The 16,593-nt window shown below is 60.6% G+C and overlaps 1 protein-coding gene across 2 annotated transcripts in view; it reads left to right on the top strand.

Annotated features, from left to right (window-relative positions):
* The window catches only part of GRM4 (glutamate metabotropic receptor 4), a 106,800-nt gene extending 90,886 nt beyond the window's left edge, over positions 1–15,914 (top strand). For both annotated transcript variants that reach the window (XM_057304879.1, XM_026482680.3), the window contains 3 exons: positions 1,780–2,715; positions 9,454–9,700; positions 15,865–15,914. In XM_057304879.1, the coding sequence (XP_057160862.1) occupies positions 1,780–2,715; positions 9,454–9,700; positions 15,865–15,914 (1,233 nt within the window). The remainder of the gene's footprint in view (positions 1–1,779; positions 2,716–9,453; positions 9,701–15,864) is intronic.
* Positions 15,915–16,593: the final 679 nt, after the last annotated feature.

Here is a 16,593-nt window from a genome sequence, read left to right as displayed (position 1 = left end):
AGCCCTGTGAGGCAGGCACTGTTCTCATCCCATTCTACAGCTGTGGTCCGGGAAGGCAGGGCCTCGGTGTGGGGTGGGCAGCGGACTCCTCCCTGAGGATACAAGGCCCCTCGGCCAGCGTGGAGTTGGGGCGGAGGGGGGGGAAGGTTGGGGGGAAATGGACTTCAACCATCACGCCCTCCCCGCTTTCTCCTGAGGGCTCAGTTTGGGCTGTGCTGTGGCGGCCACAGAGCCCGCCAGGCTGGGGTGGGGGGCCCAAGGAAGAGACTTCACCTGCCCGCCACTGTCTTCCTCCAGGGTCTGAAAGTGAGGTGGCCTCTCATGGCCGGTCCCTGGGCCTCACTACCTCTGTCATAGATTCCACAGAGAGTCCCGGGGTCCCCTGTGTGCCAGCCCTGTGCTGGGGGCTAGACATGAGGCAGGGAACACGCACAGAGCCCCTGCCTTCGTGGGGCTGACCTTCTGGGGAAATAGTCAGAATTTCCGTTATGACTTACAAATGGAAGCCACAAGAAGGAGCAAAGGGCAAAGTGGCCTCATATCTGCTGTCCTTGGATCAGCTGGGAAAACAAAACCTCAGAGACACTGAGGTGTTTGCTGCAGGGCTCACAGCCAGCTAGCAACACGCCTGTGATCCTGGGATTTGCCCGCATTCGTGGCTTTTGCCACGGGAGCTAGAACAGCCACCACCACCCTGTGTCCCCTTGTGGTCTCATAGCTCCGGTGCCTGGGGGTTGTGCTGCCTTATTGCTCCTGTGGGGACGGTGGCCCCTGTCGTTCCTATGCTTTTTGGCTCCGAGGGGACCACACGACCCTGTCATGCCCAGAGCCACAGGACAAGCTGTTTCCTTGACCTTTTCTTCCCGCCTCCCATGAGGCCATCTTTGGCTCCCCCTCCCCTTTCCCTCAGCTCTGAAACCGTCCCCTTGCCCAAGGCTCTGGTTATTCCTTCTCTGGGCGCAAGGACCCAGCACAGAGGAGCACCTGTCTGGCCAGGCCCGCTGCTCCCTAAGTGTGAACTCCTCCTAAGAGCCACTCAATTTGGAACAGATACTTTGAATATGGCTCCCAAGTGTGGTCAAACGCCCTTTGCTCAGGGCCGGGAGCTCTTCCGGGTTTCTTGCTTACTTTCTAGACTTTTCTTTAACACTGAATTCGGTAGAGTGTGCCAACACACCTGTGGCTCCTTTGCTCACAGCGATTGTGTCTTCGGAGACACACAACGGCGACTAGCACTCATTTAGAGCGAGATGTAAAGAAACTCTAACCCCTGGGCACAGATTACATATCCTCTGCGCAAACCTCTGTTCATTGCTCTCTGCTGAGCCCAGCTTCCTGTGCCGCCCAGAGGAGGCCCCGTGGGCTGAGCCATGGGGCAGCGCATCTCCCAGCAAGCACATAAGTCACCTGCAGGGTCTGGTTAAAACTTAGATCCTGAGACAGTAGGTCTGGGGTGGGCCCAAAAGTGGCCCTTCCAATGGGCTCCTGGGCGATGCTGATGCAGGTCTGAGGTCAGGGCTCCTGAGTGCTGTCTGCTTCCCTGTGGGGCTCCCGGTTCTCACTGCTGCTTTCTGGGCTCAGTGTCTCCATACGGTCCTTGACGGTTTTGGATTTGATCGGGACGCCTCATAGGTCAGCCGTGTCTGAATCATGCAGGGGGGCTTATTTAAATCCAGCTGTTGGGTCCAGCAGGTTGTGGTTGGGGTGCCAGCCAGTGGAGTGGCCCAGGGCACCGGGTGGCATGTCCTGAGGCCAGCTCCCCTGTGCTGTCGTTGCCAGATAGAGCGCATGCACTGGCCGGGGAGCGGGCAGCAGCTGCCCCGCTCCATCTGCAGCCTGCCCTGCCAGCCAGGTGAGCGGAAGAAGACCGTCAAGGGCATGCCCTGCTGCTGGCACTGTGAGCCCTGCACGGGGTACCAGTATCAGGTGGACCGCTACACCTGTAAGACCTGCCCGTATGACATGCGGCCCACGGAGAACCGCACGGGCTGCCGGCCCATCCCCATCATCAAGCTGGAGTGGGACTCGCCCTGGGCCGTGCTGCCGCTCTTCCTGGCCGTGGTGGGCATCGCCGCCACGCTCTTCGTCGTGGTCACCTTCGTGCGTTACAACGACACGCCCATCGTCAAGGCCTCGGGCCGCGAGCTGAGCTACGTGCTGCTGGCCGGCATCTTCCTGTGCTACGCCACCACCTTCCTCATGATCGCCGAGCCCGACCTGGGGACCTGCTCTCTGCGCCGGATCTTCCTGGGGCTCGGCATGAGCATCAGCTATGCGGCCCTGCTCACCAAGACCAACCGCATCTACCGCATCTTCGAGCAGGGCAAGCGGTCGGTCAGCGCCCCGCGCTTCATCAGCCCGGCCTCGCAGCTGGCCATCACCTTCAGCCTCATCTCCCTGCAGCTGCTCGGCATCTGCGTGTGGTTCGTGGTGGACCCCTCCCACTCGGTGGTGGACTTCCAGGACCAGCGGACGCTCGACCCCCGCTTCGCCAGGGGCGTGCTCAAGTGCGACATCTCGGACCTGTCGCTCATCTGCCTGCTGGGCTACAGCATGCTGCTCATGGTCACGTGCACCGTGTACGCCATCAAGACGCGCGGCGTGCCCGAGACCTTCAACGAGGCCAAGCCCATCGGCTTCACCATGTACACCACCTGCATCGTCTGGCTCGCCTTCATCCCCATCTTCTTTGGCACTTCGCAGTCGGCAGACAAGGTGAGCAGCAGGGCCGGGGTGGGGTGGGGGGGCTGAGGGAGGTCCCCGAGCCAGCGGCAGCCTCGGGGGCTCGCTGGCCTCTCCCCCTGCTCTGGAGATGTCTCCTTCCATGCCTCACTGCCTCCTCTGTTTCCAGTCTGTTCTCCAGCTTCTGGGTTGTCCCTCCTCTCTCCCACCCTTTCTCTTTTCCAGCTTCCCTCCCTACCATCTCATCTCTCTCCTTCCTCCCAACCCTCCCTCCTTCTGTCCTCTTCTCTTTCCCTCCCTGCCTCTGCCTCCTGTTGCCTCCCTCTCTCCTCTCTGTCAGACTTCACTCTCTTCTAGAGTCTTCCCCACCTCTCTCCCTACCCAGCCCCATCTTCCCTGCCATCCACTTCTCTCTTCCTCACCCTCTGTCTGCCCCTCTCTCGGCCCTCGCAGGATCCCCACGGGTCTCTGGGTGGGGGACGGATCAACACTCACTCCTCTCCTCGACCCCAAGCTTCTGAAGCCCGGGAGCCTGGGTGTCAGCTGAGGGTCCTTTCCTCCACCAGCCAGAGCTGCAGAGGGGCTGCCTCCTGCTGTCTCTGTCAGGCCATCCTGTGGGCCTGGACACACCCCAGGGCCCCGTGCACTCTGCCCACATCCCAGCCCCAGCGCTGCCTGGCTTCTGCAGTGTTTTATCTTGAAGGAGTGAGGGTCACTGAAACCAGAGGCTAGAGACAGGAGGGGTTGTGCGGGCCAAGGACCCCAGCTCCTGGTCTGAGCTCCATGTCTGGGATCTTGGGCAAGCCAGCTGGCCTCTCTGCCTCAGTCTCTCTGTCAGTATATTGGGGCCATGATCCTTCTCTTGCAATCCTTAAGGTGTAACCATCACATGGCATGATGGGTATGGAAGCTGTTTACCCACTATGGGGAGGCTGGGGCTGAGGAACTCAGAGGAGGGTGATTGGGGACAGGGTGGGAAAGATGACAGGGCAGATGGTGGAGGACCCAGGGCTGTGGGAAGGTTGTTCTACCATCAGGGAGAAGGGGGCCACCTCGGGGTTCTGAGCAGCGAGGGACATGATGTAGTGCAGGTTTAGAAGGATTTCGCTGGCTGCTGGGTGGAGCCCTGAGGAAGGCGAGCCAGGAGCAGGACGGCTCATGCGGACGTGACTGCAGGGAGCCCAGCCAGGGGCTGCTGGGGCCAGGGGTGATGGGAAGCGGGGGCTCCTCGCTGCGTCTTCAGGTGGGGCTGCCTGGAGTTTGGATGGATTGCACGTGGGGCAAGAAGTGCAGAGGAGAGTGAAGGATGACTCTGGTTTTTGGTGCTCGGATCAGAAGGAAGGAATGTCTGCGCCCTCAGGTGGGGAAGACCACAGAGGAGCCTGTTTGGGGGCCAAGATTGGGCAGTCCTTTGGATGTGCTAAGCTCAGGCTGCCCATGAGAGGTCCACGTGCTGCTGTTGAGCGAACAGTTGAATATACAGGTCTGGGATTCAGGGCCGAGGGCTGGGCTGGAGCTGGAGCTGGGGGAGTCGCCTGCCCACGGATGGCGTTTGAAGCCAGAGCCTGCCCAGGTGTGAGCTACTAGGGATGCTTGGCTTTCGGTGAGGCTGCTGCCAAAGCCACGAAGGATGGGGTGCTTGTCACGTGCCTGACACTCTACCTACTGGCCAGCAGGCTCCACAGTAGCCGGGCAGCATAGATAGCACCGTCCCCGTTTACAGATGTGGACGCAGAGGCACAGAGAGACCAAGTAACTTGTTTGAGATCCCACAGCCAGGAGGTGGCATGGCTGAACTTGACCCTGCTGTGCCTCACTCAGGAGCCTCCCGCCCCAAGCCCAGTCCACACTGCCCCCTGCAGCCCTGAGACACCTTCCTGCCCTGGGGTTTCCTTGGTGGGTGCCACCTCTGCTCCACCAGCTCCTCGAGGGCGGGAGCTGTGCCCTCCATCCTGAAACCCTTGGCCTGGCCCAGGGAGGCCCGTGCCCTGCCTTCCCAAGGTGGCCTGTGGGCTGAGGGGCTCTGAGAAGCAGATCTTGGGGTTGGCAGTGAGTGCCCTGAGATCAGAGACCAGGTTTGGCTCCAGGTCACCCTGCACACCTGAGCCAAAGCAGCCTCCAGGCCCTGCTCGCACGGTGAGCCAGGTCTCCTGCCTCCACCGGCCTGCGGGAGGCCCTCCCTGCTGAGGACAGGTGCAGGCAGGAGCTCCAAGCCCCGCAGTGCCCAGGGGGCCCACAGAGCCAGCAGGGAAAGCCACCCCCCACTCCAGGAAGCTGGTAGCTGGAGAAATTACCTTCAGCAACGCTGGGAGGCTCCTTCCCCTGCATCCTCAGGGAGTAAAGGTGCGTGGCTGGAAGGCAGACAGCATGGTGTTTGAGCCCCTTACTCTGCCTTCCCACAGTTTCCTCTGGCTGCCAGCTGCCGGCCAGCGCGCCGCTCCCCGGTGGGGGCCCTGCCCTCCCAGGGGGTTAGACCCTCGTGCCTCCAGCCGCTGAGGCCCTGCCCTCCCTCTCTCCCCCACCTCTCTCCAGGCCACCCGGCCTGCCTCTGATTTCTCCCTTTTTAGGAGGCTCCCCTCAGTATAGCTGATGAAAAGGAGCCTCTGATATGATCTCTTCTGAGGCCCAGAGAGGGGCAGAGCCTTACTTGCCTGGGGTCACACAGCAGGCTAGCCTCATACCCACAGGTGGCCCTGAGACCCTGCTCTGCCCCTGATGGGGAGGGGGGGACACGGGACACGCCCCTCCCCTCTGGCTTCTGCATGAGGAGGGCGGGGAGATGAGCTCTGAAGTAAGTCCCTGCCGTTCAGACTACCCGACTTCTAGAGGCTAGGGGGCCCAGGGGCTGAATCTCTGCCGGTTTCTGCCAGCTCTACAAATGCGGATGGAGAGTGGGGTGGGGCTGTTGCGGGAGCTGTGTGGTTACAGAGAGGTGTGTGTGCCTTCTTGTACACGGTCCGCCGTGGCTGCGTGGTGCATGTGTCTGTGTGCAGGTGGGTGCGTGTGTGCAGACTGAGTGGGGACGGGTGGGTGTGTATGCCGAGAGCTTCGTGGCTGCTGGTACGTGTGTGGGTGTGTAGATTAGGTGTGTGTGCCCAGCCATGCATGTGCAGACGTGTGTGTGTGCAGTCGTATGTGCGTATTCAGGTATGTGTGCGGGTGTGGGCGAATGTGTCTGTGTGTATGCATGTGAGTGTACCCGGGTGATGAAGGAGTGTGTGTGCGCGTGCGTGTGCCCCCAGGTAGGAGTCTGAGTCAGGGATGAGCGTCCAGCTGTGAGTTCAGGTATGCGTGTGTGAACGCGGAGATGCATGTGTCCATGGGCGTGCGTGTCTGTGGGCGTGCGGCTGTGCCCAGCTGTGTGTGCACGCGCGCTTGCGGGGGCTCGGCGGTGCCCACTTCCCTAGTGAGCAGGTGGCGGCGCAGAGCGAAGCTGTGTGTGCTGCTCGGGTGAGCAGGCGGGTGGATTTCCCCGCACTAGCCCGGATTGCCAGGGGTTATCACTGCCGCCACGTGGCGATACTGAGCCGTCTGGGGTGTGCTTTCTCTACCGCGTGGGGTTCTCGCTCAGCTGCCCTTGGGCGCGACCTAGCTTCAGAGGCTGGCCAGGTGGTGGGGAAGTTCATTTATCTGGTTTGTACAGATTTCGAGGATCTCAGTAGCCACTAGGGTCAGCCTGGGCCGAAGCACGGAGCAGGCACAACTCCTCTGTGTTCCCAGTGGGGCCCCTTGGACCCTCTGCCCACCAGGCCTCGAGCAGAAACAGGAAACTCCTCATCTCCCTCCCCAGAAGCTCCTTTCTGCACCCTTTGCCTCACCCGCGGTGACCTCTGTCTACCCCCATCAGACCCAGCTCTGACAACCTCTTCACTCTGGGGAGCAGTCATTTGGGAGGCTAAGGCAGGATTTTTTGCCGAGGACAGAGTGTGGCCAGGGCCTGACCAGAAAGGGGAGCAGGAGTTCAGGCACCTCTGTCTGGAAGACGGGTTGGCTGGGAAACAAGACGAAATGAGATCCTGGGGATCTCCTCTCACCCCACCTGCCTTTGAGAGCTGTGTCTGTGCCTGGGCCTCCTCCCTGGGCGGGGGGTGTCTGCTGGGTTCTAGAGGTTCTAGAGGACCACTGCTTCTTTGATAGAATCAGCATGTTACCACCTCCTGGTGACAGCGTGCGTCTCCACACAGGGGGCTCCAGGACAATGCCTGAGCAGGTGGGAGGTTGGGAATTCCAGACCCTGGAGCAAGGAGAGAGACTGGGGGTGTGCAGCCCCACTGTGCTTGCACAGGGCCGGCTGCCCCCAGCCTGTGATGGCTAGAAGAAACCCTGAGGCCCATGCTGGAAGGGCAGGGCCCCAGTGGCTGGAGGCAGCTTTGCTTAGGTTTGGTCTGTTTACACCCCATCTTGCATTTTGTTTGCAAAAAGGCTCCTAGGCTGAAAAGCAAAATAGAACACCAAGGATTGTACTCTTTTCTGTGCTCAGGGCTGGCTCCGTGGTTTTCAGGGCCTTGTGCAAAACAAAAGTGAAGGCCCCTTGTTCAAAAATGATTCAGGATTTGAGACAGTAACAGCAGGGCATGAAATCAAATATGCCCATGGCGCTGCCTCTGCCTGCGTTCGTGGAGGGGCTAGCATCTCACAGTGGGTCAGGGCGGAGTGGAATCTGGCCCCCAACACGGGGCTGTGTCCACAGAAGGGCTCACTCTGTCCAGAGAGGGGGCCTCTATCCTTGGTTCCACCAACTCCATGTGGGCCCAACTACACGCCCCCCCCCCAACAAGGAGGGGGCAGAGGGCCTAAGACGGATATCTGATTTGAAATGCAACCCCGGGGGCGCCTGGGTGGCACAGTCGTTAAGCGTCTGCTTTTGGCTCAGGGCGTGATCCTGGCGTTCTGGGATTGAGCCCCACATCGGGCTCCTCCGCTATGAGCCTGCTTCTTCCTCTCCCACTCCCCCTGCTTGTGTTCTCTCTCTCGCTGGCTGTCTCTCTCTCTCTGTGAAATAAATAAATAAAAAATCTTAAAAAAAAATGAAATGCAACCCCAACACCCAAGAATGCCCAGTGTGAGAGGAGAGACTGCCTTTGTCCTCAGGGACCCCCAATCTAATGAGGGAGACGTATCCTCACCCAGGGAGCTCCAGTCCAATGGCAAAGATCCGGAAAATAAGCCTCATCTTGATTAGCCCAGACCTTCATTGTTTTCCCCAATGGTGTGGACCCTGTCGCCCTTCCTCCTCCCCCCCCCTGCCCTGGCCATCAGCCCCATCGCGGGGGGCGGGGGGGAGAGGTAGCCAGCACCCTCCCACTGACCAGCCGTGCTGGGAGGCAGCGCTGTTGCACAAGAGTGAGAGTACGGCTGGCGTGTGAGAACAGGGGATGACTGTGTCCAGAGGGCTGTGTGCTCCCTGGGGACCAGGCTGTCATTTCCCTGGGCTGCGACATTTTCTGAACAGTGACAAATGAAACAGCCTCTCCACACTCCCAGCCTCCTTCCCCACAGTGCTATGCAAGTCCACAGAGCCTCACAGTCTGGGTTTGGCTGACCTTGTGGGTTGGGAAAGGTAGCAGCTATCATCCCATTGCTCTGATGAGAAAACTGAGGGCCAGAGAGGGCTTGAGACATGCTCAGGATCATGTCCCTCTTTCCTTTCAGACCCCAGGGCTTCTCCAGCCTCTCTCTCAAAGGACAGATCCAGGTCATGGAGCATTTCTGGAGAAGGGCAGGAGACGGGATAGAGTATGGATGTCATAGGGGGTCGGCTGGAGCTGGGGGTCAGGGAGAGCTTCCTAGAGGAGGTGGCACATCAGCCAGGCCCCCGGGGAGGGGACCCAGGCCTAGAAACAGCAGATTTAGGGGGCAGAGCATTTCCTGCCTTCTCCATGCCCAGACCTAGGGGCCACAACCTGGGCCTCCTCTGGCCCCGTGCAGGCTGAGGGGGGCTGGAGGGACAGCAGAGGCCTGGAGAACTGGGAAGGACGGAGGAGGCAGGCAGGGGACCCCAGGGGGCGGTGGGAATTGTCAGGCCCTGCCTGGAAGGCCCCACTATTGAAGAATGGATTATCCGACACCCAGATTAATGGACTTTCATTTTGCTAAACATCTGTCACCGTTAGTGCTGGTGAGCGAGCGTGAAATGAGCTTTGACTGTGCTGCCATCGCCATATCTCGCCGGGCGCTGTGGCTCCCGTGCCAGTGGCCTGCTCTGCACAGTGTGGCGGCGGGAGTCACCGAATGGGGGCCTGGTTGAGGGGCTGTGGCACGGGCACTGGGAGTTACTGCAAGGCACCAGCAGACGTTCATCTCACTCCCAGCCCTGTGCAGGGGGCTGTTCCTCGGAGGGTCAGCTGTGGTCCCCTGAGGACCCTTCCTTAAGGGTGCTTCCCCCATATAGCATGTAGCAGTGGGAAACACTTCCATGCAGTGCCAGGGGCCAGGCATTGTTGTACGTACGATCACCATTTACCTAGGCATTTCATGCTCACAGCAGCCCTATGAGGTAAGTACTATATCGTGCCCATGTGACACGTGGGGACACCGAGGCACAGGGTAGGACTTGTCCGAGGTCGCACAGCTGGAAGTGGTGGAGTCCGGATTTGAATCCAGAGAGTCTGGTCTAAAGTCCCAGCTCAACACCACGACTCCCGTCTGCCCGAAGACAGTGGGACACAGGGCAGGGCTCCCAGGGTCTGTCCCCCCTGTGTCTGTCTCTGGGGTCGGGACCGTGAGGCTGGGGCGGAGCCCTCTCTGACACCGCCCCCGGCCTACCTCCAGCTGTACATCCAGACGACGACGCTGACGGTCTCGGTGAGTCTGAGCGCCTCGGTGTCGCTGGGGATGCTCTACATGCCCAAGGTCTACATCATCCTCTTCCACCCGGAGCAGAACGTGCCCAAGCGCAAGCGCAGCCTCAAAGCCGTCGTCACCGCCGCCACCATGTCCAACAAGTTCACGCAAAAGGGCAGCTTCCGGCCCAATGGGGAGGCCAAGTCTGAGCTCTGCGAGAACCTCGAGACCCCGGGTGAGTGCCCGGCCCCGCCCCTTCCCCTCTGGGCCCTGCCCAGGCCCGCCTCCTTCTTGGAGAAGGCCAGCCCCCCACCCGGGCCCTGGCCACGCCCCTCCCTGAGCTGGGTCCTGGGAAAGCCCCAGGCCACAGGTGAGTGGGCGGAGTTCTGGGAGAACCTTGAGGCACCAGGGTAGTGGCCCTCTGCCCCGCCCAATCCTGGTAACCAAGAGAGCAGCTCGAGGCCCCACCCCACCTAGCCTGAGCTGCGCCCTTCCAGGGATCTCTGCCCACGAAGGGTGAGGCCATGGGGGAACCTGGTTCATGCAGGGTGGCAGGGGACTCCGGGATTTCTCTGCCCTGGTGCCCACATCAGGGCCTGTGCCCTTTCAGTGCCTCTGGAAGAAGGGGTTGTCTGGAGGGCCCCTGTCTTCTGGCCCTTTAATAACCCGGGCCCAGAGGCTCTGGCGTCCGCCTGGCCACCCCTTACCAGGGCCCTGAGAGATGGGGACTCAGGATGGGTAAGGGAAGAGGTGGGTTGGATGGAGGGCCTCCAGAGGCCACAGTTCTCAGGTAGCTGGGTGTTCCCAAGGGACTGTCCGAGGAGACCTCCGCAGAGGGTCACACGTTGAAGGGGACCTTGGCATCTGAGGGGCAGGCCCAAGGTCCGGGCCTGGGCAGGATTGTGCATGGGAGGGAGTGAGGCCACCATCTTTGCCAGCTTCTCTGATCTCCACCCCCCCCAGCCAGGCCTCTATGAGGAGAAGAGATGGAGGGGAAGGGCATGCGAGGAACAGGTGGGGCCTTGGGGGTACTAGTCTTGGTGGCAACCATTTCTTGAACCCTGAGTGTATGCCACACTGCATGCGACCTTGAAAGGCAGGTTGTTATTTTTTTATCATCTGCGTAATACAGGTGAGGAAAGGGAGGCTCAGCAAGGTTAGGGACTCACCCAGGTCTCACAGCCAGCAGGGGGCTGGGCTGGACTTGACCTCCACGGTGGTATCCCTACTGCTTTCTTGGAGAGACGGGGGCCTCTGCCCTGGGGTGAGCTGTGGGGTCTCCCGCCTGTGGGGTGGGCCTCTGGGGCCCTCCCTTCTAGCTGCTCCAGCAGGGGGAGAGATGGTGGGGTGGCTGTGGTCACCCCTGCCCACTGAGACCTTGGCTTCCTCCCTGGACATCGTGCAAGTGTCCAAATAGTTTAAATGGCAGCTGCTCCCTCCCTCACTCTCTGAAAGTCCTGGGGGGCTCCCACTGGAGGGGAAGGAGGAGAAGAGCTCCTCCCCCTCCCCGGAGACTCTCAGTCCCTGTGGGACCTGGCAGTTAGCACTCAGCTTCTTCCCTCTCATCCTGGGGGAAAGGTCAGAAATGGACATTATTGATGGCAGCAGGAGGGATATGGGCTAGATTACAGGGGGGTCTGGAGCACAGGCTCCAGAGAGGAGGCCCTTTGTCACCCATCAGGAGGTCAGGAGAACAGGAGACCGGGCCGTTGTGCTGTGTCTCGGCTGGGGCAGCACCTCTCACGGGCTCCCCACCTTGGGGCCTTGGGGAGTTGTCTTCCCTTCCTTTCTCAGCACGGCTCCCGCATGTGAGAGACTGCCATCTGTGGAAAGAAGGGAAGTCCCATCCTGCATCCAGGCAGGATTTTTCACTCCCAGATCCCTCGCCCCTGTTGAGTGATCTTCACAGCAGTCCTGTGAGGCCGGGGTAGGGCTAGAGGTTTGACCCCTCACCCCCCCAGCTGAAGCCCAGAGAGGATGAGTGACTATCCTGAGGTCCTGCAGCAAGGCGGTGGCTGGCTGACCCCACACGGTGTCTTTCCCTTGACCTCGACTTCACACTGCTTCCCTATCTCTGGGGCCCCGGTCTCTGTGCGGAGCAGTATGGGTGGCTTCTGACATGCCCCCTTCTTTGACATGCTGAAGACAATGTGTGCCCTGCCCCTGCCCCATCTTCTCCAGATGACTGCTGGTTCCAATCCTGCTCCTCCTCCCAGAGCCTCCCTGGGACCTACAGCCCTGGGACTCGCTTCAGGGGCCACCTGGGCCCTCCACTCTGAGATGGCAAGGGGCTTTGTCTTCCCAGGACTCCCACTTCTGGCCTTTTGTGTCTAGATCTGCAGAAACCTCAAATGCAGCCCCTCACCAGACCCTTCTGTCCTAAGCAGGGACCCCTCACTGTTCCCCACCCCATACTCCTGACTTCCATTTTCCTCCTTCCCACAGAGATTTACCCTTCCCAGGTTCCACCCTCCATGCCTTCCTCCACTGGCACAGGACCAGGTGTGTCAAATGGGCCCTGCTCCAGGGCTCATCCGAGTGGGGCATTAGCCCTCCAGGGACCATGGGTGTCTAACTGGAGATAACACCCTGACCCCATAGGGTGATCCTCATGGTGCTGTCACTGGCCAGAGGGAACCAGAGGGCAGGGCCTTCCCAGACAGCCCCTCACTGATGTGGCTTCTTCTGCCTCTGTTGAGGTTGGTCCCCTGGGGACAAGGTGGAATTACCACCCCTTCCCACCCCAGCCCCCACCAGACAAGGAGGGGAATGGAGGCCCGAGGGGAGGGAGACACAGTGTTCCCAGCGCCGTTCCCTGCAAGAGAAGGATGAGAGCTGTTTGCTCCCTCCCCCCTGCCGTGGGAGCCAGAGGCCAGGGCCCCGCACCCCCAGGGTCCCTTAGCTCAGCAGCAGCAGGAGTTTCGGAGGGGCCGGGTGGGAGCCAGGTGATTAATTCTGGGGATGCCAGACTGAGGGGGTGTGAGCAGGAAGAGTGGGGAGATGTCACTCCTGTGGAGGAGGGACATTTTTCACTCTGTCACTGGCAGGCCACGTATCTTTACACAAACAACGGAATAAATAATTCAGGGGCCCGATTGTGGGTAGATCGGGCATGGAGACACAGGGCAACAAATGGGGGCTGTCAGCTCAGGCTTGCCACTGCCCGGTTAATTGTTCTCTGAGGCGGCAGGGTCTGACACCCAGCAAGGGCCTATCTCGGGCAAGGGGTGGGTTCGGGGCCCTTGGCTCATAGCCCCCGTCCCCCCCCTTTGGGCTGAGGACACCCCTGGAGCATCGCCGTCCCCACGCTGTTCTCATGGCTGTAGTTACTTCAGCCCTGCCCCTTTGCCCACCACTTGGCAGGGTTTAAAGAGTATTTCCCTCCACCCCATGGCTGAGAGCCACCCATTTTACGGATGAGGGAATCGAGGCTCTGAGAGGTTCAACCTGTCCGAAGGGCTACTTGGCAGGTGCTGAGATCCCCTGTACCGGGGAGGGCAGGACTGGACCCGAAGTCTCCTGACTCCTGGCCAGAGTGCTTCCTTTGGAGCCTCACGGTTAGCTCCCGGGGGCCCGGGCAGACTCACTGCTCCCATTTTCCAGATGGTGAGACCGAAGCCCCGCTGAAGGACTCTGGGGCCCCTGGCTTGTAGCTGAGGGCCGAATGCGCTTCCAGGTTCTGGAACCCAAGGATTGGATTTGCTATTGGAGACAGCTCTGGTCTTAGAGGGACATCAGGGCCCAACTGTCCCTCACCTCCCCACCGCTTTCTCTCCTCCCCCGGCCTGCCCTGGTGCCCCTGGCCTCAGTGCTCGTTTCGCCGCAGCTGGTAGAGCTTTGGCTGCTCCTGCTGCAGTTTTCCTTCACCTCTGAGCCACGGCTGCTGACGGGTTTACAGGTTTGGAAACTCAATTTTATCAGTTCACCCAGGGGGTGATGGAGCCCTGGGGAACTGATTCTTACCGGCCTGGCCTGCGGCTCGTGATTCACGTGATTCACGGAGCCAGCTGCCGCCTCTTTTTCTGACCCTACTGGAGAGAGCAGGGGTGGAGACGTGGGGCTGGGGGAGCCCCTCGGGGAAAGAAGTCTGGGCCAAAGGGCCATGGCTCTCTCGTGTCACAGGTGGGGAAATGAGGCCTAGCAGGGCGGGGGAGGAGCTGCCAGAGGTCACAGAGGGAGGGAGTTAGAGGCTCCTGTCCCCAGAGCGCTGATCTGCGCACCCTCCCACCTCCCTTTCAGCACCGCAGCCTTCGTGGCCCGGCTCCTTTGCCCAAGTGTGCCCAGCCCAGGCCCCTCCTGGGCGCTGCCCCCTCCAAACTGCCCTGTCCACGGCCCTTCTTCCCTCGTGCTCAGCTGGCACCCCAGAGGCACACGGGTCATTTTAGAAACAAGGCGGCGAGTCTTGGCACGCTGAAGCCTCCTCCGTGAAGTCACGGGCCGTTTTCTCCCATTGTTCCTGTCCGGGTGGCACCTGAGACTTGTCCCTTCCCGGCTACGGCCCGGCCAAGGGATCGTTCACGTTCTGCTTGAGTATTTCCGCTGACGGGGAGCCGAACTGCCACGTAAGGCCACCCTCTCCACTCAGGAGAAAGTTCCTCTTCTCGCTGCACGCCGCCCCTCCTGCCGCCCCGCTCGTCCTACGGGGTACCCCTCTGCTCGCCCCACCCCCCACAAGTTTGCTTCTGGCCACACTTGATGGGCCCTCTGGGAGGGGGACCCGGCAATCCTGCCTAAGTCGGTGGGCCTCCAGCTCACCGGTGCGGTGGGTGGGCAGGATCGGGGACGCGCGCTTCTTTGCTCTTGCTCCATCCGTTCCCACAGGGCTGTGCTGAGGCCAGGCTGTCTGTGTCTGTTCTGCCCATGGAAGGCAGAAGAGGGGGATGTACGGGAGAAACAGTTTTAATCAAATGGCATGCAAGTGGCACGCAGCCCTTCCACTCACGTGTCATTAGCAGGAATGTCATTGAGCGCGGAGCGTGGGAAATGTGGTCTTAACTCGGCAGTCATGGGCCCAGCGCACGGGGTAAAGAGGATCGGAGGGTCCAGCGTGCATCCTGCCACACTGTTCCCCCTCCCTGTCCTCTGCTCTGGGCCGGACACCCTGGCCGAGCCTGGCAGAGGCACCCCTTTTCTGAGCGGACAGGCCCGATGGAGTGTCAGGGCAGCTGTGCGCACCAGGGCTCCGTGCCCGTCTCCCGTCCGGCCTCCTCTGCGCACCGGTGCTCAGCTCCCACCCCCGGCAGCAATTCTGACCTTGATTACTCTCCACTGAGCTGTCCCAGGCCGTGGAGGGAGACTCAGGATCCAGACAGGACAAAAGCAAGGACCTGGCCAGAGTCCTCACCCCTCTGGCCTCAGTGCCTGGTTTGTCGCAGGAGGGTGGCCCTTATCTGGCCTTGTCACTAGGCTGCCGTGAGACCTGAACCCTGGCCCGGTGGAGGTGGGGTAGGCTTATGCTGCCAGGAAGAGCTGACGTTCTCACCCAGCTGGGGATGGGGGGAGAGGTGCCCAGGGGGCCGAGACCAGAAAATGGGGGTACCCAGACATGCAGCCCTGGTCCCGGCGGTGGCTGAGTGAGGGCCAGAGTGATGGGTGCAGATAGGGGAGACTCAAGGCTGGGGTGAGACAGGGATGCCCAAAAGTGGGAAGGGCAGCCACACAGAAGCCTGATGGGACCTGGAGCTCTTCTGCCTTCCTTGGGAGAGGGACGGGGGCCGAGTTAGTCAAAGGGGCCGGCTGGTCAGCTAGTCAGTGTCTAGCCTCGCAGGGCCCCGCCGCTGGTTCCATCGTTTATCCCTCTGTCCCAGCTCGCCACTCCGGTCCCCTAGGCTGCGAGGCTGTGTTTAATGTCTGTACTTCGCATGTCCTCTTCCAGAATGTGTGCTGTCGACCTGAAACACTTCTGTTGATAATACTTGAAGGGTATATATAATTATATCACAAATAAAAATGATTCTCCTCAAGCGTGGTGGAGTCAGGAGGTGGTGGGGGGGCTTCGTTGGGGGTGGGGTTCCGGGGGACCCTCCCAGAGCAGTGGGGTTGGAAGGGAGTGCTGCTCAGAGGAGGGTCCCAACCAAAGAGACAGAGTGAAGAGGCAGGGCACTCCAGGGAAGCGGCCTAGTCCCCACAAAGGTGTGGAGGTGGGAAGGATGTTCAGACACTGCGTGAGTCCAGGGAGTGGGGGAACTTGGTAGGGGGTGGGGGATGCAGGGTGGGGGAAGGGAAGGCAGGGAAGCAATGGGATGGGTGGGGTGGGGCCACCATGCAGTTTGGGGGATGTGAACTGCTAGGTTCAGGGGTCTGGACTTGGTGCCGCGGGCAGGGCCGTGCCTGTGTGGAAGGGGGGGTTTGAAGATGCCAGCCCCTGATGCTGGGTACCCCTGGTCTCTCTCCTTCCAGCACTGGCCACCAAACAGACCTACGTCACCTACACCAACCACGCAATCTAGCTAGGCCGCCAGAGCCGAACAAGAGGAGGAGGACCCAAGACCCTTGTGGCTGACGCATCGGGCCAGGGCCACTCCCAGGGGCCCAGCTGATGTCTTGCCTTCCCGTGGGCGCCCACGGACGTGGCTTGGTGCTGAGGACAGCAGAGCCCCCGGCGGTCACTGCTGGGCAGCCTGGGCAAGCTGGGCAGGTGACAGGAGGAGGACAAGGGGCCGGGGCAGCTGCAGGCCACCCCAAGAGCCTGCATCTTGGACCATGGCCCCTCCCAGCCCCAAATGACAGGGGCTCAGGCTGTGTGGGCCCCAGAGCTGGTTTTCTCTCTCTCCCTTCGTCTCTGCTGTCCCATTGGTGACCGTCCAGTCTGTTTCCATCCCTGTCTTTATTTTATCCCTGCCTTTTCTCTGTCTCCACCTGTCTGTGTGCTCTGCTTCTCCCTATCTTCTTTCTTTCTGCCTCTGCTCCCTCTCGCTCATGCATCCTCCATCTCCAGGTCTCTCTGGTTTTTTCTCTTGTGTTCCGCCTGGGTCTCCTGTGCCCTTTTCTTTCCTGTCCTCAGTCCCCTCCTTGCCTTCATTACATCCAGCCTTTGCTTTCTCCCTGCCACCGTCGCCCAATTCACCAAATCTTACGTGTCGCAAAAGAGGAAAAAAGGAAAAAAAATTCAAAACACAAAAAAGCCAA

The sequence above is a fragment of the Ursus arctos genome, unplaced genomic scaffold (genome assembly GCF_023065955.2).
Source record: "Ursus arctos isolate Adak ecotype North America unplaced genomic scaffold, UrsArc2.0 scaffold_31, whole genome shotgun sequence".
NCBI lineage: Eukaryota > Metazoa > Chordata > Mammalia > Carnivora > Ursidae > Ursus > Ursus arctos.
This window is presented reverse-complemented; position numbering and strand designations above follow the sequence as displayed.